This window comes from Somniosus microcephalus, chromosome 33 (assembly GCF_052327205.1).
Source record: "Somniosus microcephalus isolate GS21.2 chromosome 33, FLI_Smic_1.0, whole genome shotgun sequence".
In the NCBI taxonomy this organism is placed as follows: Eukaryota; Metazoa; Chordata; class Chondrichthyes; order Squaliformes; family Somniosidae; genus Somniosus; species Somniosus microcephalus.
Window position 1 is genome coordinate 35,008,619 of NC_141019.1, and position 25,809 is coordinate 35,034,427.

The 25,809-nt window shown below is 55.3% G+C and overlaps 1 protein-coding gene across 1 annotated transcript in view; it reads right to left on the reverse strand.

The window, feature by feature from the left end:
* Positions 1–3,153: 3,153 nt before the first annotated feature.
* The window catches only part of tmbim6 (transmembrane BAX inhibitor motif containing 6), a 31,336-nt gene continuing 8,680 nt past the window's right edge, over positions 3,154–25,809 (reverse strand). Inside the window, exons 2-10 of the mRNA XM_085973029.1 lie at positions 23,718–23,835; positions 20,237–20,345; positions 19,460–19,580; positions 14,728–14,776; positions 13,331–13,428; positions 12,471–12,550; positions 11,303–11,403; positions 8,876–8,951; positions 3,154–5,981 (exon numbers count right to left, since the gene is read on the reverse strand). Coding sequence (XP_085829155.1) covers positions 5,952–5,981; positions 8,876–8,951; positions 11,303–11,403; positions 12,471–12,550; positions 13,331–13,428; positions 14,728–14,776; positions 19,460–19,580; positions 20,237–20,345; positions 23,718–23,773 — 720 coding nt within the window. The 5' untranslated portion in view covers positions 23,774–23,835 and the 3' untranslated portion in view covers positions 3,154–5,951. The remainder of the gene's footprint in view (positions 5,982–8,875; positions 8,952–11,302; positions 11,404–12,470; positions 12,551–13,330; positions 13,429–14,727; positions 14,777–19,459; positions 19,581–20,236; positions 20,346–23,717; positions 23,836–25,809) is intronic.

Sequence of the window (25,809 nt, forward strand, 5' to 3'; positions counted from 1 at the left end):
TTTTAAAGTGTAGTCACTGTTGTGATGTAGGAAATGTGGCAGCCTGACAGTGTGGCGCTCCCTCAGTGCTGCCCCTCCGACAGTGCGGTGCTCCCTCAGTGCTGCCCCTCCGACAGTGCGGCGCTCCCTCAGTACCACCCCTCCGACAGTGCGGTGCTCCCTCAGTGCTGCCCCTCCGACAGTGCGGCGCTCCCTCAGTGCTGCCCCTCCGACAGTGCGGTGCTCCCTCAGTGCTGCCCCTCCGACAGTGCGGCGCTCCCTCAGTACCACCCCTCCGACAGTGCGGTGCTCCCTCAGTGCTGCCCCTCCGACAGTGCGGTGCTCCCTCAGTACTGCCCCAGCGACAGTGCGGCACTCCCTCAGTGCTGCCCCTCCGACAGCGCGGTGCTCCCTCAGTGCTGCCCCTCCGACAGTGCGGCGCTCCCTCAGTACCACCCCTCCGACAGTGCGGTGCTCCCTCAGTGCTGCCCCTCCGACAGTGCGGTGCTCTCTCAGTACTGCCCCAGCGACAGTGCGGCGCTCCCTCAGTGCTGCCCCTCCGACAGTGCGGCGCTCCCTCAGTGCTGCCCCTCCGACAGCGCGGCGCTCCCTCAGTGCTGCCCCTCCGACAGTGCGGCGCTCCCTCAGTGCTGCCCCTCCGACAGTGCGGTGCTCCCTCAGTGCTGCCCCTCCGACAGTGCGGCGCTCCCTCAGTACCGCCCCTCCGACAGTGCAGCGCTCCCTCAGCACTGTCCCTCCGACAGTGTGGCGCACCCTCAGTACCGCCTCTCCGACAGTGCGGCGCTCCCTCAGTGCTGCCACTCCGACAGTGCGGCGCTCCCTCAGTACCACCCCTCCGACAGCGCGGCGCTCCCTCAGTACCGCCCCTCCGACAGCGCGGCGCTCCCTCAGTACCGCCCCTCCGACAGCGCGGCGCTCCCTCAGTACCGCCTCTGACAGTGCGGCGCTCCCTCAGTACCGCCCCTCCAACAGCGCGGCGCTTCCTCAGTACTGCCCCTCCGACAGCGCGGCGCTCCCTCAGTACTGCCCCTCCGACAGCGCGGCGCTCCCTCAGTACTGCCCCTCCGACAGTGTGGCGCTCCCTCAGTACCGCCTCTCCGACAGTGCGGCGCTCCCTCAGTACCACCCCCCCCCCGACAGCGCGGCGCTCCCTCAGTACCGCCCCTCCGACAGCGCGGCGCTCCCTCAGTACCGCCCCTCCGACAGCGCGGCGCTCCCTCAGTACCGCCCCTCCGACAGCGCGGCGCTCCCTCAGTACTGCCCCTCCGACAGCGCGGCGCTCCCTCAGTACTGCCCCTCCGACAGTGCGGCGCTCCCTCAGTACCACCCCTCCAACAGTGCGGCGCTCCCTCAGTACTGCCCCTCCAACTGTGCGGCGCTCCCTCAGTACTGACCCTCCGAATGTGCGGCGCTCCCTCAGTACTGCCCCTCCGACAGTGCGGCGCTCCCTCAGTACTGCACTGGAGTGTCAGCCTAGATTTTTGTGCTCAAGTCTCTGGAGTGGGACTTGAAGCCACGGCCTTCTGGCTCAGGCGAGGGTTCTACCTCGGTGTCATGGCTTATAGAAGCAGAAACCCACACTGTACGATTAAAGTCTGGTCCGCCTACAGCACCCTCAGTGTCTGGTCCTGACTTGAAACACGTCGCTGTGAACCAGAGAACGAGCTTGACTAACAGTTAAATGTCAACAGTGACCTGATTGAGGACTTGAAGATTATGAAGGGCTTCAATAGGGTTGACATGAAGACATTTCCACTGGTGGGGGCGGGTGGTCATCAATATAAGACAGTCACTAATAAATCCAATGGGGAATTCAGGAGAAACTTCTTCACCCAGAGTGGGGAGAACGTGGAACTCACTTCTATAGGGAATGCCTGAAGTGAATAGCACAGATGTATTTAAAGGGAAGCTGGCTAAGCACATGAGGGAGAAAGGAATAGGTAGTTATGGTGATGGGGTGAGGTGGAGTGTGTGAAGCATAAACACCAGCATTGACTCGGTGGGCCGAATGGCCTGTTTCTGTGTTGTAAATTCCATGTTAAAATCAACCAAAGCCCAAGATTACAGCGAAGGTTGGAAAAGTTACAAGGTGCATTGCAGGTCATTCTGATCAAGGCGTTACCTGTACCTCGCGCAGGATTCCACCTTGCATCACTCACCTCCGCGTCTCTCCATTTCAACTCCAAGACTGGGCAGGAACGGTGCGCGAGGGAAGCACGGGTGTGAATCCCTCATCCAACCTGTGTCTGGGCGCTCCAATATCAAACGCCCTTTTGAAGTTTTCAATGGATGTACAATGACTGGCCCCTGCCTCCCGCCCCCGCCCAGGGCACTGGCCCATCACGTCAAAGAGCCACATCCACCAGGATGGATCACGCTTCCGTCCCTGGCCTAGGCTCAGTTAGCCCGGGCAACAATCAGGGCCCGAGAGACAGAGCTGGTCACTGTGCCCAGGGCGGGAAGAAAAAAAGAAAGGAGAGGGGCTGAGAGCCAGGGGCAGAGGGAGGGAGGGCGGGCGGGAGGGAGGAAGGGCGGGCGAGAGGGCGGGAGGGCAAGAGGGCGGGAGGAAGGGCGGGCAAGAGGGCGGGAGGAAGGGCGGGCAAGAGGGTGGGAGGAAGGGCAAGAGGGTGGGAGGAAGGGGAAGGAGAAAGGGGAAGAGGGAGAAAGAGGAAAATGAGGGTAGGAGAGGGGAAGAAATAGAAAATGAGGGCAAGAGAAAGAGGACTAAAGAGAGACAGAGCAGAAGTACAATGCAGACACAAAGGGTGCAACATGGGTGGGGAAGACAGATGGAGGGAAGGAGAAAGAACGAGAGCGTGTGCGAGAGCACAATGCAGACATGGGCGGAGGGAGGAAGGGGAGAGAGGACAGAAATGCACACATGGGGGTGGAGAGAGACATATAGAGTGCGAAAACCATTATCCAGTGACTCCCGCTGGACAGTGCATTTGTAAACTGTGAGCACCGAGGCCACCCATTGCCGAATATCGCACTGATACCCTGTTCAGACTAGAGCGTGAAGGAAGGCCCCGAGTGCGCCTGGCACCCACTGAATCACCGCCCCGAAAGGGGGGTGGGGATAAACTGAAATTAAGGGGCGGTTTGGTGTGTTTGTATTTTTATTCCATCAAATCAAAAACCCAGAAATTAATACAAAGTTAAGACTTTATTTATTAGAAACCAGTACAGCAATTAATTAATTGTTTGTTTCAAAAGTATCTTCACAATAAGCAATCACAGCGTGAACCTCTGATCTGCCGATTCACAGTCGCGATTCTTCAGTACGAAATCATCATTAGTTAAAGTGGGCAGTTAAAACAAGATAAACCTTCGAACATGGCACTTCTAAAGGGTAGGGGCTCGCAGAGATAGCCGTGTCAGAGAGATAGCTGGCCTTGTAAAGAGAGAGACAGACACACAGCATCTTATCACACCATTAGGAGGTTGCAAAGTGCTTTGAAACTAACTGATTACTTCTCAAGTGCAGTCACTCTTATGCAGTCAGACGCAGCAACGTAAAAGCAGCAAATGAGAGCGAGCTTGCGTTTGTTTGAGTGCGGGGAAAGAGGGGGGCAGTGTGGGGATTGGGGAATATGTCAGCTGGGACGCCTGGGAGAACTCCTTCAGTACTGCCCCTCAGACAGTGCGGCGCTCCCTCAGTACTGACCCTCCGACAGTGCGGCGCTCCCTCAGTACCGACCCTCCGACAGTGCGGCGCTCCCTCAGTACCGACCCTCCGACAGTGCGGTGCTCCCTCAGTACTGCGGCGCTCCTTCAGTACTGGCACCAGGAGTGTCGGCCTGGATCATGCGGGGCTCAAGTCTCTGGAGTGGGGGCTCGAACCCACGACCTTCTGAATCAGAGGGGAGAGAGCGAGCTACCCACACTGAGCCACGGCGGACACCCGCAAATTCGCCGTGAATGGGCTGCGATCAAAGGTGATGGCCGCGGTGGCTCGCGCGTCTTTCTGGCTCGTGCTGGGTGCGTTAGTTAGAACGGCCGGAGAGTTACTACGTTAGCCACGCAACTGCGGAGAATCACCCAGCAGTACAACTATCGACCCTTGTCCTGCTGAAACTGGGACCCAGGTGCTGCTGCTGCACATTGCGGGAGAGGAGGGTGAGGAAGGCGGCTGAAGTGCCGGCGGTTACAGATCCGCCACGCACAGCGACGGTGGGGGGGGGGGGGGGGGCGCAATCCGGACGTGGACGAACCGGGAGTGTCGCACGACTTTAACGTGAGCACAGCCTCTGAGCTTACTAAGTGCACCAACATTCAAACGAAGGGGAGGCTGGGGCGGTTGAGTGATGATATGTTACTTACGGACATGGTACTTGGGGAAACCAGTGATTTATCAGCCCCCCCCCCACTCATAAGCATAGGGATTCCAATCATTTGTACAGCACAAAGTTTTATCAGAAACAAAAATGCAGGTGGTCGCATCGCCATTACAAAGGGAACGATGGGTTTAATTCTGCACTTAAATTAATGCTCAGCTGCTTGAATCTTGCAGAGTTTGAGATGTGGGGGGGGGGGTTGCGGGTAAGAGTGGGACGGGATGGAGGGGCACACATTTAACCAGCGGTCGAGTGACGTACTTCGCACGTCTCTGGTCTCAGTCACCATGACTCCAACCCTTTGGAACTCTTCAAAAATTCACAGTCTTCCTCCGCGTTCAAAAGCCTAACAAAAAGTTCTCGTGGCTGCCCCCCTCTCTTCTTGCGCATCTCCCACCCCCACCGCCCTCAAAATCATTTTGCTCGCTATACAGAGCCCCCGCCCCTCTGTAAATTCTCGGATTTTGATTGACCCGGGAGGTGCGCTATCGGCGCCGACGTTAATCAGCTTTACGATGAGCTCCCACTGCACACACGAGGAGTTAGTTCCCTGGCCATTGGCAGGACCATGCCTGCGGCGGGGGGGGGCGGCTGTACGGGACCACCTTCCCACCACCACAGCGCTAAGATCAACCTCAAGATGGGAGGGGGGAAAAAAAAAAAATTGGCTGCAAAACTCGTGGAATCTCACGGCCGGCATCACCTCCCCCAGACCAGGACAATTCAACACTAAAGGTTAACCAAAGTCACGACTCAAGCAAACGCAGCGGAGAACTCGGCGGCCGAGGTGACCAGCAAGCCCAGCGCCCCCCCCCCCCCCCCACCCAACCTGCAACTGGGTTGAAGTTCCCCAAGTCCCGAAGGCACCTCACCCCAAGTGCTTAAGACACCGGCAATAGAGGGCCGCCGCAAAGTGGACACCCTCTCCCCTATCCAGAACAGTGACCCACCAGCCAGCCTTTCTCCCCCTGCCCTGCATTATCGACATCTTTCACCAGGTCTGGGCATAACCTCTGAGCAGGGGAGGGGGGGGGGGGGGGGGTGCGGGGAGAGAAGGGGGAGGGAGGGAAAGAGCGCACAAAAATTCTCAATGCGTGCGATTGGGTCGGGGGAGGGCGAGAGAGAGAGAGGGGAGGAAGGAGAGAGGGGAAGGAGGCAAGGAGAGGAGGAAGGAGAAAGCGTGAAAGAAAGGAAGGGAGGGAGGGAAGGAAGGAATAAAAGCAGGGAAGCCCACAGGCTGATCACTGCAGGAGCTGGACTCCCTCACAGAGCCAAGCGATGGTGAAGTGCGCGCACACTCCAGGACACCCAGACTGCACACAAACCCCCTCCCCGCGTCTCCAGGGGAAGCTCTGCGACAGAAAGAGGGGAAAAAAAAGCAAAGCAAAGATGGGAAGTAGAAGAAACAAGGAAACAGCAAAGCTGCCTCAGTTCGTGCTGGCGCTGCCCGCTCCTATTATTAATATCTCCTATTCAGATTATCGAGGGTAGGGAAGAATAACAGCAAGCACCAGAGCATTTGATAATCTTCAGCTTCTCAATCATTCTTTTTAATGAGTGCAAAGTAAGCAGGGAGGAGAAAAAAAAAAGTTCTTCAGTAATGCTTTCTTCACATTACTTGGAGTCGCTCTTCCGCTTCTTGTCCTGCAGAGACACAAACAGGCCGGGAGTTCATCTCAGCGCCTTCCACACGGGGGTTCCTAATGTAACAGGCTCGTGGGGTGAATGGCCTCCTCCTGTTCCTAATGTAACAGGCTCGAGGGGGCTGAATGGCGGCCTACTCCTGTGTAGAGGGAGCTTTACTCTGTATCTAACCCGTGCTGTACCTGCCCTGGGAGTGTTTGATGGGGACAGTGTAGAGGGAGCTTTACTCTGTATCTAACCCACGCTGTACCTGCCCTGGGAGTGTTTGATGGGACAGTGTAGAGGGAGCTTTACTCTGTATCTAACCCGTGCTGTACCTGCCCTGGGAGTGTTTGATGGGACAGTGTAGAGTGAGCTTTACTCTGTATCTAACCCGTGCTGTACCTGCCCCAGGAGTGTTTGATGGGACAGTGTAGAGGGAGCTTTACTCTGTATCTAACCCATGCTGTACCTGCCCTGAGAGTGTTTGATGGGACAGTGTAGAGGGAGCTTTACTCTGTATCTAACCTGTGCTGTACCTGTCCTGGGAGTGTTTGATGGGACAGTGTAGAGGGAGCTTTACTCTGTATCTAACCCGTGCTGTACCTGCCCTGGGAGTGTTTGATGGGGACAGTGTAGAGGGAGCTTTACTCTGTATCTAACCCCGTGCTGTACCTGCCCTGGGAGTGTTTGATGGGACAGTGTAGAGGGAGCTATACTCTGTATCTAATACCGTGCTGTACCTGCCCTGGGAGTGTTTGATGGGACAGTGTAGAGGGAGCTTTACTCTGCATCTAACCCGTGCTGTACCTGCCCTGGGAGTGTTTGATTTGACAGCGTAGAGGGAGCTTTACTCTGTATCTAACCCCGTGCTGTACCTGCCCTGGGAGTGTTTGATGGGACAGTGTAGAGGGAGCTTTACTCTGTATCTAAACCGTGCTGTACCTGCCCTGGGAGTGTTTGTTGGGACAGTGTAGAGGGAGCTTTACTCTGTATCTAACCCCGTGCTGTACCTGCCCTGTGAGAGTTTGATGGGACAGTGTAGAGGGAGCTTTACTCTGTATCTAACCCGTGCTGTACCTGCACAGGGAGTGTTTGATGGGACAGTGTAGAGGGAGCTTTACTCTGTATCTAACCCCGTGCTGTACTTGTTCTGGGAGTGTTTGATGGGACAGTGTAGAGGGAGCTTTACTCTGCATCTAACCCGTGCTGTACCTGCCCTGGGAGTGTTTGATTTGACAGCGTAGAGGGAGCTTTACTCTGTATCTAACCCCGTGCTGTACCTGCCCTGGGAGTTTTTGATGGGACAGTGTAGAGGGAGCTTTACTCTGTATCTAACCCCGTGCTGTACCTGCCCTGTGAGAGTTTGATGGGACAGTGTAGAGGGAGCTTTACTCTGTATCTAACCCCGTGCTGTACCTGCACAGGGAGTGTTTGATGGGACAGTGTAGAGGGAGCTTTACTCTGTATCTAACCCGTGCTGTACCTGTCCTGGGAGTGTTTGATGGGGACAGTGTAGAGGGAGCTTTACTCTGTATCTAACCCCGTGCTGTACCTGCACAGGGAGTGTTTGATGGGACAGTGTAGAGGGAGCTTTACTCTGTATCTAACCCCGTGCTGTACTTGTTCTGGGAGTGTTTGATGGGGACAGTGTAGAGGGAGCTTTACTCTGTATCTAACCCGTGCTGTACCTGCCCTGGGAGTGTTTGATGGGACAGTACAGAGGGAGCTTTACTCTGTATCTAACCCGTGCTGTACCTGCCCTTGGAGTGTTTGATGGGGACAGTGTAGAGGGAGCTTTACTCTGTATCTAACCCCGTGCTGTACCTGCCCTGGGAGTGTTTGATGGGACAGTGTAGAGGGAGCTTTACTCTGTATCTAACCCGTGCTGTACCTGCCCTGGGAGTGTTTGATGGGGACAGTGCAGAGGGAGCTTTACTCTGTATCTAACCCCGTGCTGTACCTGCCCTGGGAGTGTTTGATGGGACAGTGTAGAGGGAGCTTTACTCTGTATCTAATACCGTGCTGTACCTGCCCTGGGAGTGTTTGATGGGACAGTGTAGAGGTAGCTTTACTTATATCTAACCCGTGCTGTACCTGCCCTGGGAGTGTTTGATGGGACAGTGTAGAGGGAGCTTTGCTCTGTATCTAACCCATGCTGTACCTGCCCTGGGAGTGTTTGATGGGGGACACTGTAGAGGGAGCTTTACTCTGTATCTAACCCCGTGCTGTACCTGTCCTGGGAGTGTTTGATGGGGACAGTGTAGAGGGAGCTTTACTCTGTATCTAACCCCGTGCTGTACCTGTCCTGCGAGTGTTTAATGTGACAGTGTAGAGGGAGCTTTACTCGGTATCTAACCCGTGCTGTACCTGCCCTGGGAGTATTTGATGGGACAGTGTAGAGGGAGCTTTACTCTGTATCTAACCCCGTGCTGTACCTGCACTGGGAGTGTTTGATGGGACAGTGTAGAGGGAGCTTTACTCTGTATCTAACCCCGTGCTGTACCTGTCCTGGGAGTGTTTGATGGGACAGTGTAGAGGGAGCTTTACTCTGTATCTAACCCCGTGCTGTACCTGCCCTGGGAGTGTTTGATGGGGACAGTGTAGAGGGAGCTTTACTCTGTATCTAACCCCGTGCTGTACCTGCCCTGGGAGTGTTTGATGGGGCAGTGTAGAGGGAGCTTTACTCTGTATCTAACCTGTGCTGTACCTGCCCTGGGAGTGTTTGATGGGAGAATGTAGAGGGAGCTTTACTCTGTATCTCACCCCTTTGGTTACCGACCCTCCTGCTACAGGAAACAATTTCTCCCTTTCTACTCTCAACCCCTTGTAATTTTGAACACCTAAATTTAGCCTTCTCACGGGGTAGTGACGACATACGGATGTACAAAGGGCCGACAGAGCGAAAGCCTTACCTTCTCATTCATGGCAAGAAGCAACATGAGCTTTCTGAAGACTGCAATGAAATCCATGAAAAGATCCAGACAGTGCCTGAGGGGAGACAAAAGTTGCATTTATACAGCACCCTTTCACCACCTCAGGACGTCACAAAGCGCTTTACAGCCAATGAAGTACTTTTTGAAGTGTAGTCACTGTTGTAATGTGGGAAACGAGGCAGACAATTTGCGCACAGCAAGCTCCCACAAACAGTAATGTGATAAATGACCAGATCATCTGTTTTAGTGATGTTGGTTGAGGGGTAAATATTGGCCCCAGGACACCGGGGAGAACTCCCCCCTGCTCTTCTTCGGAATAGTGACCGTGGGATCTTTTACATCCACCTGAGGGGGCAGACGGGGCCTTGGTTTAATGTCTCATCCGAAAAACGGCACCTCCGACAGTGCGGCGCTCCCTCAGCATTGCCCCTCCGACAGTGCGGCGCTCCCTCACTACTGCCCCTCCGACAGTGCGGCGATCCCTCAGTACTGCCCCTCCGACAGTGTGCCTCTCCCCCAGTACTGCGCTCCCTCAGTACTGCATCTCCGACAGTGCGGCGCTCCCTCAGTACCGACCCTCCGACAGTGCGGCGCTCCCTCAGTACCGCCCCTCCGACAGTGCGGCCCTCCCTCAGTACCGACCCTCCGACAGTGCGGCGCTCCCTCAGTACCGCCCCTCCGACAGTGCAGCCCTCCCTCAGTACCGCCCCTCCGACAGTGCGGCGCTCCCTCAGTACCGCCGCTCCGACAGTGCGGCGCTCCCTCAGTACTGCCCCTCTGACAGTGTGCCTCTCCCTCAGTACCGCCCCTCCGACAGTGCGACGCTCCCTCAGTACTGCCCCTCCGACAGTGCGACGCTCCCTCAGTACCGCCCCTCCGACAGTGCAGTTCTCCCTCAGTACCGCCCCTCCGACAGTGCGGTGCTCCCTCAGTACCGCCCCTCCGACAGTGCGACGCTCCCTTGGTACTGCCCCTCCGACAGTGCGGCGCTCCCTCGGTACTGCCCCTCCGACAGTGCGGTGCTCCCTCGGTACTGCCCCTCCGACAGTGCGGCTCTCCCTCAGTACCGCCCCTCCGACAGCGCGGCGCTCCCTCAGTACTGCCCCTCCGACAGTGCCGCACTCCCTCAGTACTGCCCCTCCGACAGTGCGGTGTTCCCTCAGTACTGCCCCTCCGACAGCGCGGCGCTCCCTCAGTACTGCCCCTCCGACAGTGCGGCGCTCCCTCAGTACTGCCCCTCCGACAGTGCGGCGCTCCCTCAGTACTGCCCCTCCGACAGTGCCGCACTCCCTCAGTACTGCGCACCCTCAGTACTGCCCCTCCGATAGTGCTGCGCACCCTCAGTACTGCACTGGAGTGTCAGCCTGGATTATTGCGCTCCCGTTTCTGGAGTGGGGCATGAACCTTCGGACTCGGAGGTGACAGAGTGCGACCCACGGCCGACGAGAGAAAGATACACGAGGGGCCCTGGAGAAAGCAAGCGAAGATAAACTACAGGCCCTCCCCCGAGAGGTCAACGTGTACGATCCTAGATCTGGTGCCCCACTGGGTTCATGGGCGGTGAAACACGCCCCGAGATGGCACCCCATACACCTGTGGGCAGCGGTGGCCTGTGGGAACCTCAACTCCGAGTGCTTGCGGGCTACTTAACCACAGGTGGAGCGTCAGGGGAATCTCAGCAGGGCAGGTCTCAAGAGCGACCTCGGTACAAACTACTGTTGTATTCCCTGGAATTTTGGAGGTTTAGGGGGTGATTTGATCGAAGTTTTCATGACATTATTTCCAGCCAGGGGGTGAACCTAAGGAAGGATATACTTGCCATAGAGGGAGTGCAACGAGATTGATTCCTGGGATGGCGGGACTGTCGTATGAGAAGAGATTGAGTAAACTAGGCCTGTATTCTCTTGAATTCAGAAGAATGAGAGGGGATCTCATTGAAGCATACAAAATTATTACAGGGCTCGATAGGGTGGATGCTGGGAGAATGTTTCCCTTGGCTGGGGAGTCTAGAACCAGGGGCCACAGCCTCAGGATAAAGGGTCGGCCATTCAGGACTGAGATGAGGAGGGATTTCTTCACACAGAGGGCGGCGAATCTTTGGAATTCTCTACCCCAGAGGGCTGTGGAGGCTCAGTCATTGGGTATATTCAAAACAGAAGTCGATAGATTTCTGACTAGTAAGGGCATCAAGGGATACGGCGATAGGGCCGGTGAATGGAGTTGAGGCAGATGATCAGCCATGATCTCATTGAATGGCGGAGCAGGCTCGAGGGGCCGAATCCTGCTCCTATTTCTTATGTTATGAACAGCCTCTACCTGTCAAGCCCTCCAAGAATCTTATGCGTTTCAATGAGATCACCTCTCATCATTCCAAACGCCAGAGAGCAGAGACACAGCCGCACTCACCAGATATAGTCCTTGTCACCGTTCTCTGCTTTCTCGATGATGAGCTGGGTGTCAAACAGGATAAATCCGCAGAAGACCAGGAGACCGATGTACAGCTGAGCCTGCGAGTGGAAACAAGGCCGGTTAAATGTGGCTAGCGCCAGCGGCCGCTCGAGAGCGACGGCACCGTTACACCAGAACTTAAGGCGCTGCTCCCTGACCACCAGCCCCGGCGCACCCCCCCTTTCCCGCTGGAGCTGTCAATCCCGACGGCGCCCGGTTTTAAATCTCCCGACTTCAGACGTTATCCCAATGTGGGCACGGCAAACGCTGCGGCCAAATCGCGTACATCTGTTCACACCCCCAGGGTGGCAGCATAGAGTCTGTGTTTCCCGCCCCAGCGTCACCTGCCCGCGCCCCCTCCCTCGTCCCCACCTCTCGCACACCCACACCCCTAATCACCCTCTTGGACACTCGCGCCCCACTCCCCATTGGCCACTTCACAAACTCCACTGATGACCTCCAGACTCCACTTTACTGCTGCTTCTGACTGGACCAGCCACATAAATACTGTGGCTGCAAGAGCAGGTCAGAGGCTGGGTATTCTGCGGCGAGTGTCTCACCTCCTGACTCCCCAAAGCCTTTCCACCATCTACAAGGCACAAGTCAGGAGTGTGATGGAATACTCTCCACTTGCCTGGATGAGTGCAGCTCCAACAACACTCGAGAAGCTCGACACCATCCAGGACAAAGCAGCCCCGCTTGATGGGCACCCCATCCACCACCTTAAACATTCACTCCCTCCACCACCGGCGCACCGTGGCTGCAGTGTGTACCATCTACAAGATGCACTGCAGCAACTCACCAAGGCTTCTTCGGCAGCACCTCCCAAACCCGCGACCTCTTCCACCTAGAAGGACAAGGGCAGCAGGTGCATGGGAACACCACCACCTCCAAGTTTCACACCATCCTGACTTGGAAATATATCGGCCGTTCCTTCAGCGTCGCTGGGTCAAAACCCTGGAACTCCCTCCCTAACGGCACTGTGGGAGCACCTTCACCACACGGGACTGCGGTGGTTCAAGGCGGCGGCTCACCGCCACCTTCTCGAGGGCAATTAGGGGGATGGTCAATAAATGCTCACATCCCATGAACAAAAAAATAACTGCACAGTTCACTGAAGGTTTACCTTAACCAGCAGGACCGATCCGAACATGAGGTTGACCAGGGGAAGCAAACACAGCACGGTGAGGAGAGACATCAGGATACCTAGGAGAGGGAGGGGCAGAGGATAAAAATTAACAGGCCAAAGTCACAGGAGAAAGGAAGCAAACAGGGAGCCTTGCTGTTTAACCCACATAAACCATTCCGTAACTACCCATCCTCCAGAAAGAAACAACACTATAGCCGACCTTGTGTTATCGCCATCTAAGGTGTCAGGCGTGGCTCAGTGGGTAGTACTCTCACCTCCGAGTCAGAGAGATGCGAGTTCGACTCCCAATTCAGAGACTTGAGCCCCATAATCCAGCGGCGCGCTGTCGGAGGGGCGGCGCAGAGGGAGCGCCGCGCCGTCGGAGGGGCGGCACTGAGGGAGCGCCGCGCCGTCGGAGGGGCGGCACTGAGGGAGCGCCGCACCATCGGATCCCACGACCACTACCTTTGAAGAGGAGCCAGGGAGTTCTCCCCGGTGTCTGGTGTCAAATATTTATCCCTCAACCAACATCACTAAAAAGCACAGATATGGTCTGTGATCACACTGCTGGTTGTGGTAACTTGCTGTGCGCAAATTGGCTGCTGCGTTTCTGTGAATGGAGGTGGCGGCGCGGAGAGTGAACATTTCGCTCCGCTAGATGGGAAGGCAGCTCGAGTTAGAGAGTACTTTGCGCTTGGCCTGCGCACTCTGCCGTCCGTACACGAACTACACCCGAAACCCGCCATGTACCGTGGCAGATCAACGCTGGCGGGAGTTAACACTAAACAGGCAGGACTGCGCATGGAAGGCACGTGGGGGGCCTGGCTGTTAACAAAGTCCTGTCCCCGATATCTCACCTCCGAGGAAGAGGTAACTGCGGCGTTTTGCGTACAAGGCACTCAGTGAGAAGCAGCAGAAGATGAGGGCTGAGCTCAGGAAGGCGGTGGGGATGATGCTGCGGAGACAAACATGTCGTGTTACAACAGCCCAAGGGTTATCCGTGCGGTACCAGCCACCCTGTGGCAACCCCAACCCCCTCTCTCTGCTCTCCTCGACGGGAAGGCGCGGACTCGTGCTGGGGCAGAGACCGCTCAGCGGCGTGCCACGAGAGAGAGGCACGCGCGCTGGACGCACCCCCACCCATGTAGCAGCCACCCCAGCGCAGACTGTGGATGGGAATCCGGGCCTTTGCTGCACTCCACAGCAGCTCCTTCACAGAAGAAAACTCGCCAATCCGTCGGGTGGGAGCGCGAATCCGTTCTAAAAAAAATTAATTAAATCGCTCCCCGCCCCATTCTCAAGACCTCAGGCACAATCACACAGACCACCAGATCCCAAACTGTCCAGATTTCAGCCAAGCTGACAGGACTGACACAGGCATGAACTGGCCTCCTCATTTCCCCCCTGGGATAGGGTGGCGGGGGGTGGGAAAGAAACAGCCAGAGTTCCTGCCCGCAACAAGACACCCTGCTGGATGTGCCGGTGCTGGGGGGGGAAACAGGATCTGCCATTCCTCCTGCATCAAACAGCAGACCCGCACCGTGTGGACAGGATACCACAGGGCTGCGGAGGCCCCTCCCCAGAACAAAGGCAGCACTCTTGCGACCGGGGGGGGGGTGGAATTACAAAAGTCTCCGAGGAAACGGCGAAATGGGGTGGTGAAGGGCTCAGACTTACAGGAAGGATGTGATTGCACTACAGAGGAGATTTACGAGGATGTTGCCTGGGCTGGGGAAGTTTAGCTATGAGGAAAGATTGGGTAGGCTGGGGTTGTTTTCTTTGGAACAGAGGAGGCTGAGGGGGGGAATCTAATTGAGGTGTATAAAATTATGAGGGGCCTAGATAGAGTGGATAGGAAGGACCTATTTCCCTTCACAGAGAGGTCAATAACCAGGGGGCATAGATTTAAAGTAATTGGTCGGAGGTTTAGAGGGGAGTTGAGGAGAACTTTTTTCACCCAGAGGGTGGTGGGGGTCTGGAACTCACTGCCTGAAAGGGTGGGAGAGGCAGAGACCCTCATGGCATTTAAAAAGTACTTGGATATGCACTCGAAGTGCCGTAACCTACAGGGCTACGGACCAAGAGCTGGAAAGTGGGATTAGGCTGCAGAGCTCTTGGTCGGCCGGCACGGACACGATGGGCTGAACGGCCTCCTCCTGTCCTGTAACTTTCTATGATTCGATGACACACCCCCGAGTTCAGGATCACACCCTCCACCCCCGCCCCCACAAAGGCCCAAAGATCGAAGACTTACGTAGGGTTGATAGAAATGACAAAATCCATCAGCGGTCCCAGCCCGGTACCTGCAACGGGAAAGGAGCAGCCGCCATTAAACACACAGGACCAGGACAGGGCAGCAAACCACCAACATAAACACCATCTCTGTAACCTCCTCCAGCCCCCGACAACCCTCCCTATCTCTGTAACCTCCTCCAGCCCCCGACAACCCTCCCTATCTCTGTAACCTCCTCCAGTCCCTACACCCCTCCCTATCTCTGTAACCTCCTCCAGCCCCTACAACACTCCGTATCTCTGTAACCTCCTCCAGCCCCCGACAACCCTCCCTATCTCTGTAACCTCCTCCAGCCCCCGACAACCCTCCCTATCTCTGTAACCTCCTCCAGCCCCTACAACCCTCCCTATCTCTGTAACCTCCTCCAGCCCCCTACAACCCTCCCTATCTCTGTAACCTCCTCCAGCCCCCGACAACCCTCCCTATCTCTGTAACCTCCTCCAGCCCCTACAATCCTCCCTATCTCTGTAACCTCCTCTAGCCCCCTACAACCCTCCCTATCTCTGTAACCTCCTCCAGCCCCCTACAACCCTCCCTATCTCTGTAACCTCCTCCAGCCCCTACAATCCTCCCTATCTCTGTAACCTCCTCCAGCCCCTACACCCCTCCCTATCTCTGTAACCTCCTCCAGCCCCCGACAACCCTCCCTATCTCTGTAACCTCCTCCAGCCCCCGACAACCCTCCCTATCTTTGTAACCTCCTCCAGCCCCCGACAACCCTCCCTATCTCTGTAACCTCCTCCAGCCCCCGACAACCCTCCCTATCTCTGTAACCTCCTCCAGTCCCTACACCCCTCCCTATCTCTGTAACCTCCTCCAGCCCCAACAACCCTCCCGATCTCTGTAACCTCCTCCAGCCCCCTACAACCCTCCCTATCTCTGTAACCTCCTCCAGCCCCTACAACCCTCCCTATCTTTGTAACCTCCTCCAGCCCCTACAACACTCCCTATCTCTGTAACCTCCTCCAGCCCCCGACAACCCTCCCTATCTCTGTAACCTCCTCCAGCCCCCGACAACCCTCCCTATCTCTGTAACCTCCTCCAGTCCCTACACCCCTCCCTATCTCTGTAACCTCCTCCAGCCCCCACAACCCTCCCTATCTTTGTAACCTCCTCCAGCCCCTACAACCCTCCCTATCTCTGTAACCTCCTCCAGCCCCTACAACACTCCGTATCTCTGTAACCTCCTCCAGCCCCCGACAACCCTCCCTATCTCTGTAACCTCCTCCAGCCCCCGACAACCCTCCCTATCTCTGTAACCTCCTCCAGCCCCTACAACCCTCCCTATCTCTGTAACCTCCTCCAGCCCCCTACAACCCTCCCTATCTCTGTAACCTCCTCCAGCCCCCGACAACCCTCCCTATCTCTGTAACCTCCTCCAGCCCCTACAATCCTCCCTATCTCTGTAACCTCCTCTAGCCCCCTACAACCCTCCCTATCTCTGTAACCTCCTCCAGCCCCCTACAACCCTCCCTATCTCTGTAACCTCCTCCAGCCCCTACAATCCTCCCTATCTCTGTAACCTCCTCCAGCCCCTACACCCCTCCCTATCTCTGTAACCTCCTCCAGCCCCCGACAACCCTCCCTATCTCTGTAACCTCCTCCAGCCCCCGACAACCCTCCCTATCTTTGTAACCTCCTCCAGCCCCCGACAACCCTCCCTATCTCTGTAACCTCCTCCAGCCCCCGACAACCCTCCCTATCTCTGTAACCTCCTCCAGTCCCTACACCCCTCCCTATCTCTGTAACCTCCTCCAGCCCCAACAACCCTCCCGATCTCTGTAACCTCCTCCAGCCCCCTACAACCCTCCCTATCTCTGTAACCTCCTCCAGCCCCTACAACCCTCCCTATCTTTGTAACCTCCTCCAGCCCCTACAACACTCCCTATCTCTGTAACCTCCTCCAGCCCCCGACAACCCTCCCTATCTCTGTAACCTCCTCCAGCCCCCGACAACCCTCCCTATCTCTGTAACCTCCTCCAGTCCCTACACCCCTCCCTATCTCTGTAACCTCCTCCAGCCCCCACAACCCTCCCTATCTTTGTAACCTCCTCCAGCCCCTACAACCCTCCCTATCTCTGTAACCTCCTCCAGCCCCAACCCTCCCTATCTCTGTAACCTCCTCCAGCCCCCGACAACCCTCCCTATCTCTGTAACCTCCTCCAGTCCCTACACCCCTCCCTATCTCTGTAACCTCCTCCAGCCCCCACAACCCTCCCTATCTCTGTAACCTCCTCCAGCCCCTACAACCCTCCCTATCTCTGTAACCTCCTCCAGCCCCAACCCTCCCTATCTCTGTAACCTCCTCCAGCCCCAACACTCCCTATCTCTGTAACCTCCTCCAGCCGCTACAACCCTCCCTATCTCTGTAACCTCCTCCAGCCCCAACACTCCCTATCTCTGTAACCTCCTCCAGCCCCCTACAACCCTCCCTATCTCTCTAACCTCCTCCAGCCCCCGACAACCCTCCCTATCTCTGTAACCTCCTCCAGCCCCTACAACACTCCGTATCTCTGTAACCTCCTCCAGCCCCCGACAACCCTCCCTATCTCTGTAAAATCCTCCAGCCCCCTACAACCCTCCCTATCTCTGTAACCTCCTCCAGCCCCCGACAACCCTATCTCTGTAAAATCCTCCAGCCCCCTACAACCCTCCCTATCTCTGTAACCTCCTCCAGCCGACAACCCTCCCTATCTCTGTAACCACCTCCAGCCCCCTACAACCCTCCCTATCTCTGTAACCTCCTCCAGCCCCTACACCCCTCCCTATCTCTGTAACCTCCTCCAGCCCCCTACAACCCTCCCTATCTCTGTAACCTCCTCCAGCCCCCTACAACCCTCCCTATCTCTGTAACCTCCTCCAGCCCCCTACAACCCTCCCTATCTCTGTAACCTCCTCCAGCCCCCGACAACCCTCCCTATCTCTGTAACCACCTCCAGCCCCCTACAACCCTCCCTATCTCTGTAACCTCCTCCAGCCCCTACACCCCTCCCTATCTCTGTAACCTCCTCCAGCCCCCTACAACCCTCCCTATCTCTGTAACCTCCTCCAGCCCCCTACAACCCTCCCTATCTCTGTAACCTCCTACAGCCCCCTACAACCCTCCCTCTCTGTAACCTCCTCCAGCCCCCGACAACCCTCCCTATCTCTGTAACCTCCTCCAGTCCCTACACCCCTCCCTATCTCTGTAACCTCCTCCAGCCCCCTACAACCCACCCTATCTCTGTAACCTCCTCCAGCCCCCTACAACCCTATCTCTGTAACCTCCTCCAGCCCCCTACAACCCACCCTATCTCTGTAACCTCCTCCAGCCCCCTACAACCCTCCCTATCTCTGTAACCTCCTCCAATCCCTACAGCCCTCCCTATCTCTGTAACCTCCTCCAGCCCCCGACAACCCTCCCTATCTCTGTAACCTCCTCCAGCCCCTACAACCCTCCCTATCTCTGTAACCACCTCCAGCCCCTACACCCCTCCCTATCTCTGTAACCTCCTCCAGCCCCCGACAACCCTCCCTATCTCTGTAACCTCCTCCAGCCCCCTACAACCCTCCCTATCTCTGTAACCTCCTCCAGCCCGACAACCCTCCCTATCTCTGTAACCTCCTCCAGCCCCCTACAACCCTCCCTATCTTTGTAACCTCCTCCAGCCTCATCAACCCTCCCTATCTCTACACCCTCCCTATCTCTGTAACCTCCTCCAGCCTCCTACAACCCTCCCTATCTCTGTAACCTCCTCCAGCCCCCTACAACCCTCCCTATCTCTGTAACCTCCTCCAGCCCCCTACAACCCTCCCTGTCTCTGTAACCTCCTCCAGCCCCCTACAACCCTCCCTATCTCTGTAACCTCCTCCAGCCCCCTACAACCCTCCCTATCTCTGTAACCTCCTCCAGCCCCTATAACCCTCCCTATCTCTGTAACCTCCTCCAGCCCCCTACAACCCTATCTCTGTAACCTCCTCCAGCCCCCTACAACCCTCCCTATCTCTGTAACCTCCTCCAGCCCCCTACAACCCTCCCTATCTCTGTAACCTCCTCCAGCCCCCTACAACCCTCCTTATCCCTGTAACCTCCTTCAGCCCCCTACAACCCTCCCTATCTCTGTAACCACCTCCAGCCCCCACAACCCTATGTCTGTAACCTCCTCCAGCCCCCGACAACCCTCCCTATCTCTGTAACCTCCTACAACCCTCCCTATCTCTGTAACCTCCTCCAATTCTGCCCTCTTGCGCATCCCCCGATTTCCATCGCTCCACCATTGGCGGCCGTGCCTTCAGCCACCTGGGCTCTAAGCTCTGGAATTCCCTCCCTAAACCTCTCCGCCTCCCTCTCTCTCCTCCTTTAAGACGTTCCTTAAAACCTCCCTCTTTAACCAAGCTCTTGGTCACCTGTCCTAATATCTCCTGATGTGGCTCGGGGTCAGATTCTGTCTGATTTACGCTCCTGTGAAGGGCCTTGGGACGTTTTACTACATGAAAGGTGTGGGATCAATGGGAGTTGCTGTTGTTGGCGAGCAACCAAACCACTAAACTTGAAGAATTTATGGATCAAATCTGATACAGGGAACCTAAACCCATCACAAGACGTTGCTTTAAAAAACCTGGCATGTTTCCCACTGTTGATCACTCCTTTCCACGCATGGTGTTACGCCGATAGCAGACAGCTTGACGCCAAGGCTGAGCCATGCACAATTACCTGTGAAAAAGGCAAATCCTACCAGGATACAGAGCCTCTTCTTCTCGTTCTCGAGAGTGTGCGGGGTGAACGACAGCCACAGGACCAGCCCAAGTGAGAGCAGCATGGACATCAAGCCACCCTGAAACAGACCATTAACGTCACTCACTGTTCGGAAACCGGCAGCGAGCACTTCCTCGCTGCCACCCGCACCCCCCCCCAAACGGGCCTAAATGGCCGAACCCAAATCCCAGCCAAAGCGGTCGGGGCGCGACAAGTGGATTCAGCTTCCCCCGGGGCTGGCTGTGGAGGGAAAGACACAGCCAGGAGAGTGGGTAGCACCTGGGCCTCGGAGTCGTGGGCTCGAGCCCCCACTCCAGAGACTTCGGCACAAAATCTAGGCTGCCGCACCTGGGGGGCGGCCCCGAGTGAGCAGCGGAGGGGGGCGGCCCCGAGCGAGCGGAGGAGGAGGGGGGGCCCCGAGCGAGCGGAGGAGGAGGGGGGGCCCCGAGCGAGCGGAGGAGGAGGGGGGGCCCCGAGCGAGCGGAGGAGGAGGGGGGGGCCCCGAGCGAGCGGAGGAGGAGGGGGGGCCCCGAGCGAGCGGAGGAGGAGGGGGGGCCCCGAGCGAGCGGAGGAGGAGGGGGGGCCCCGAGTGAGCAGCGGAGGGGGGCGGCCCCGAGCGAGCGGCGGGGGGGGGGGGGGGGAGCCCCGAGCGAGCGGCGGAAGGGGGGGGCCCCGAGCGAGCGGCGGAAGGGGGGGGGGGGCCCCGAGCGAGCGACGGCCCCGAGGGAGCTTTACCTGAAAGACTCTCGTTACAACATGAACATAAGCACCAGCTGCTGCCACAAACATGCAGATGGCCAGGGTGGAGTACACCTTCTTGAGGTGCTGCTGGGTGGAGCAGGATCTGTATTAGAGAGAGAGGGAGAACACAGACATTTAACAAATCTCAATGGGGAATATAACATTTAAGACACATCAGCAGATCGAGAGGGGAGACGAGGAGAAGTGTTTTCACTCCGAGAGTTGTGGGGGATCGGGAACGCCCGACCTGAAGAGGTGGTGGAAGCTGATTCCATCAGTAACTTTAAAAGGGAGTTGAACGGGCGCTGGAGGACGAGGAGCTGACAGGGTTACCGGCAAAAACCGGGGCGTGTGGGGCTAAGCACGACAGTTCTTTCAAAGAGCCGGCACAGGCTCGATGGGCCGAGTGGCCTCCTTCTGTGCTGTACGTTTGTGATTTTATCCCACTCCCGCAGACAAAACTCTCGAACTTCATCAGAAATAACTTCAACGACTGAAATTGGTATGCCTTATTTTAGCCTGCTCCTGCTCCCCACCCCATGGCAGCTCAGCTCAGTGGAGTTTAAATTTAAAATGCGTTAATTTGTTGTATAGCAAAAAAAAACATTTACGAGACGTCTCGCACTCGGAACCTGCAGCACATGGACTTCAGTTACACGGAGAGACTGGAGAAGCTGGGATTGTTCTCCTTAGAGCAGAGAAGGTTAAGGGGAGATTGACCAGAATGGTACCAGGGATGAGGGACTTCAGTGACGTGGAGAGACTGGAGACGCTGGGGTTGTTCTCCTTAGAGCAGAGAAGGTTATGGGGGAGATTGACCAGAATGGTACCAAGGGATGAGGGACTTCAGTGACGTGGAGAGACTGGAGAAGCTGGGATTGTTCTCCTTAGAGCAGAGAAGGTTTAGGGGAGATTGACCAGAATGGTACCAAGGGATGAGGGACTTCAGTGACGTGGAGAGACTGGAGAAGCTGGGATTGTTCTCCTTAGAGCAGAGAAGGTTATGGGGGAGATTGACCAGAATGGTATCGGGGATGAGGGACTTCAGTGACGTGGAGAGACTGGAGAAGCTGGGATTGTTCTCCTTAGAGCAGAGAAGGTTAAGGGGGAGATTGACCAGAATGGTATCGGGGATGAGGGACTTCAGTGACGTGGAGAGACTGGAGAAGCTGGGATTGTTCTCCTTAGAGCAGAGAAGGTTAAGGGGGAGATTGACCAGAATGGTACCAGGGGATGAGGGACTTCAGTTACATGGAGACTGGAGACGCTGGGGTTGTTCTCCTTAGAGCAGAGAAGGTTAAGGAGGAGATTGACCAGAATGGTACCAGGGGATGAGGGACTTCAGTTACGTGGAGAGACTGGAGAAGCTGGGGTTGTTCTCCTTAGAGCAGAGAAGGTTAAGGGGGAGATTGACCAGAATGGTACCAGGGGATGAGGGACTTCAGTTACGTGGAGAGACTGGAGAAGCTGGGATTGTTCTCCTTAGAGCAGAGAAGGTTAAGGGGGAGATTGACCAGAATGGTACCAGGGGATGAGGGACTTCAGTGACGTGGAGAGACTGGAGAAGCTGGGATTGTTCTCCTTAGAGCAGAGAAGGTTATGGGGGAGATTTGATAGAGGAGCTCAAAATTATACAGGGTTTTTGATGAGAGTAGAGAGGGAGAAACTGTTTCCAGTGGCAGGAGGGTCGGTAACCAGAGGACACAGATTGAAGATAATTTAAATTTTACGCAGTGAGTTGTTGTGATCTGGAACGCGCTGCCTGAAAGGGCGGTGGAAGCAGATTCAATAGTAACTTTCTTCACTCAGAGGGCGGTGAATCTTTGGAATTCTCTACCCCAGAGGGCTGTGGAGGCTCAGTCGTTGAGTATATTCAAGGCCGAGATCGATAGATTTTTGGACTCTAGGGGAATCGAGGGATATGGGGATCGGGCGGGAAAGTGGAGTTGAGGTCGATGATCAGCCGTGATCTTATTGAATGGCGGAGCAGGCTGGAGTGGCTGACTCCTGCTCCTAATTCTTATGTCAGATTACAACATGTCTCATGCAAATCAAAATGAGTGCGTGCGTGTTTATGCGAGTATGTGCTCCTTCAGGTGTCTGGTATCCGTCCCCACTATAGAGCATGCGCATGCGTTCCCAGTGTGCTCCCCGTGTGTGTAAAATCTCTTACACTAGGATTCCTAAATAACCAGACAGGAGGAGAGCATGTTGCGGTTTTCCTTTGGGGAAAGCAGCATTCACAGTTCAAATCCAGGGAAAATAAATAAACAAGAGGGGTGGGGGTTGCCTTTTAAAATATCAGAAGATAATAAAACTCCAGTATGATTTGGACAGGTTGGGTGATTGGGCAGATGCAGTATAATGTGGATAAATGCGAGGTTATCCACTTTGGTGGCATAAACAGGAAGGCAGATTATTATCTGAACGGCAATAGATTGGGAAAAGGGGAAGTGCAACGAGACCTGGGTGTCCTTGTGCACCAGTCGCTGAAGGTAAGCATGCAGGTGCAGCAGGCGGTTAAGAAGGCAAATGGTATGTTGGCCTTCGTAGCGAGAGGATTCGAGTACAGGAGCAAGGATGTCTTGCTGCAGTTGTACAGGGCCTTGGTGAGACCGCACCGTGAGTATTGTGTGCAGTTTTGGTCGCCTTATCTGAGGAAGGATGTTCTTGCCATGGAGGGAGTGCAGCGAAGATTCACCAGACTAATACCTGGGATGGCAGGAATGACGTATGAGGAGAGATTGGGTCGATTGGGCTTATATTCGCTGGAGTTTAGAAGAATGAGAGGGGATCTCATTGAAACTTATAAAATTCTAACAGGACTAGACAGACTAGATGCAGGAAGGATGTTCCCGATGGCGGGGGAGTCCAGAACCAGGGGTCACAGTCTAAGGATAAGGGGTAAGCCATTTAGGACTGAGATGAGGAGGAATTTCTTCACCCAGAGAGTGGTGAACCTGTGGAATTCTCTACCACAGAAAGCAGTTGAGGCCAATTCATTAAATATATTCAAGAAGGAGTTGGATATATTTCTTAAGGCTAAAGGGATCAAGGGATATGGGGAGAAAGCAGGGACAGGGTACTGAATTTGGATGATCAGCCATGATCTCATTAAATGGCAGAGCAGGCTCGAGGGGCCGAATGGCCGACTCCTGCTCCTATCTTCTATGCTTCTAAAACGTTGGAGGAAATAAAAAACAAAAGCTATTTGGGCGGGGGACAGTAATTTACAGTAGAAACTGAAAACAGAAAGGTCCTGTCACGGCGATCCGAACTCAGTCTCACTGGGTCCCCGCAACACCACCAGTCCACAATGTACAGCCTCCAACACTCGTCACTCCCCCTCCAGACTGCAGACCTCACTCAGGAATCAGTGCCGCTCCAACCGTAACATTTCCTTTCCTTGCATTCTCTTCCCACCCCCTCACACCCACAGCGAGTTAAAACCAGCTTCTAAGCCGGGACTCCTTACATCTGGGAGAATTTAAACAGCCCATCCATGTTGAGGTTCCGGTCAAAGACGTTCATCTTGCTCCGGGGGAAGACTCGTCCGATTCCTCTTAGACGTTGAACAAAAAAAAATCAGGCACCTAGGGGACAGATTTGAAGAGTTAGAAACATTAAACGGCAAAAGGTGCCTCGTCAAAGGGGCGGCATCTTAAAACAAAGAGAAACGGTTTCAGCAAAACGAACGTCTTTAAAACTGATCGGGAACGGTTTCTTGCAGCGAGACGTCTCCTACCATAGGATCCCCACAGGCCACGCAGACGGCGCAGTAATTCAGGGTCGCTGCAGTTACCAACAGAGAGAGTGCAATCACTCATCCACCCCGCCCAGCCAACAACAGCTGCCTACCAACTGTGAGCTGATCATAAGGGATAGCAGCAGGAGTCGGCCACTCGGCCCTGCTCCGTCATTCAGTAAGATCTTCTACCTCGTCTACACTGGCTCCCGGTCTGGCAATACCTTGATTGTAAAATTCTCATCCTCCTGTTCAAATCCCTCCTCCAGCCCTACGACCCTCAGATCTCTGCGCTCCTCCAACTCTGGCCTCTTCCCCGTCCCAGATTTCCTTTCCTTTAAGCAGGAGTAGGCCATTCGGCCCCACCAGCCTATTCCACCGTTCAATAAGATCGTGGCTGATCTTCTACCTCAGCCCCACTTCCCCGCCTGATCTCCATATCCCTCGATTCCCCTAGAGTCCAAAAATCTATCGATCTCAGCCTTGAATATACTCAACGACTGAGCCGCCACAGACCTCTGGGGCAGAGAATTCCAAAGATTCACCGCCCTCTGAGTGAAGAAATTCCTCCTCATCTCAGTCCTCAATGGCCGACCCCTTATCCTTAGACTGTGACCCCTGGTTCTGGACTCCCCTGCCATCGGGAACATCCTTCCTGCATCTAGTCTGTCTAGTCCTGTTAGAATTTTATAAGTTTCAATGAAATCCCCTCTCATTCTTCTAAACTCCAGCGAGTACAAGCCCAATCGACCCAATCTCTCCTCATACGTCATTCCTGCCATCCCAGGTATCAGCCTGGCGAATCTTCACTGCACTCCCTCCATGGCAAGAACATCCTTCCTCAGATAAGGCGACCAAAACTGCACACAATACTCAAGGTGTGGTCTCACCAAGGCCCTGTACAACTGCAGCAAGACATCCTTGTTCCTGTACTCGAATCCTCTCGCTACGAAGGCCAACATACCATTTGCCTTCTTAACCGCCTGCTGCACCTGCATGCTTACCTTCAGCGACTGGTGCACAAGGACACCCAGGTCACGTTGCACTTCCCCTTTTCCCAATCTATTGCCGTTCAGATAATAATCTGCCTTCCTGTTTTTGCCACCAAAGTGGATAACCTCGCATTTATCCACATTATACTGCATCTGCCCAATCACCCAACCTGTCCAAATCATACTGGAGTTTCTCGGCATCCTCCTCACAGCACACACGCCCACCCAGCTTTGTGTCGTCTGCAAACTTGGAGATATTACATCTAGTTCCCTCGTCTAGATCATTAATATATATTGTGAATATGTCAACATTCCTCAAGTGTTGCTGCCCCTATAAACATCTGAGATTTCCACGGGAGCTTCATTTACCATTCACGAAGGCGGTGAGACAGCGCGTAAAGCCCCTACAACGTTTGTGTTAGCAGCCCCCTGCCCTGTGTCCCAACGTAGAACGCACGACGAGAGCCATTTACACTTCAGCTAGAGTCATCTTTTGTTTCTTAACCTGTCCCGTTACCATCTCCTTCTGCCTCGCACCATCATCCCTTTTGTCTCTTAATCTCTCCGGCCTTCCATCCTATCACAGACCTTCCCTTTGGTTCTTCCCCCCTTTCCCTGCCCCTGCGCTTGCTTAAAAACCTGTTCCATCTCCAGCTTTTTCCAGTTCTGACGAAGGGTCATCGACCTGAACCGTTAACTCTGTGTTTCTCTCCACAGACGCTGACTGACCTGCTGAGTATTTCCAGCATTTTCTGTTTTTATTTCAGACTTCCAGCATCTGCAGTACAGGAAACTTTCGATTTACCGGGCACCTAAATAACCGGAAATGT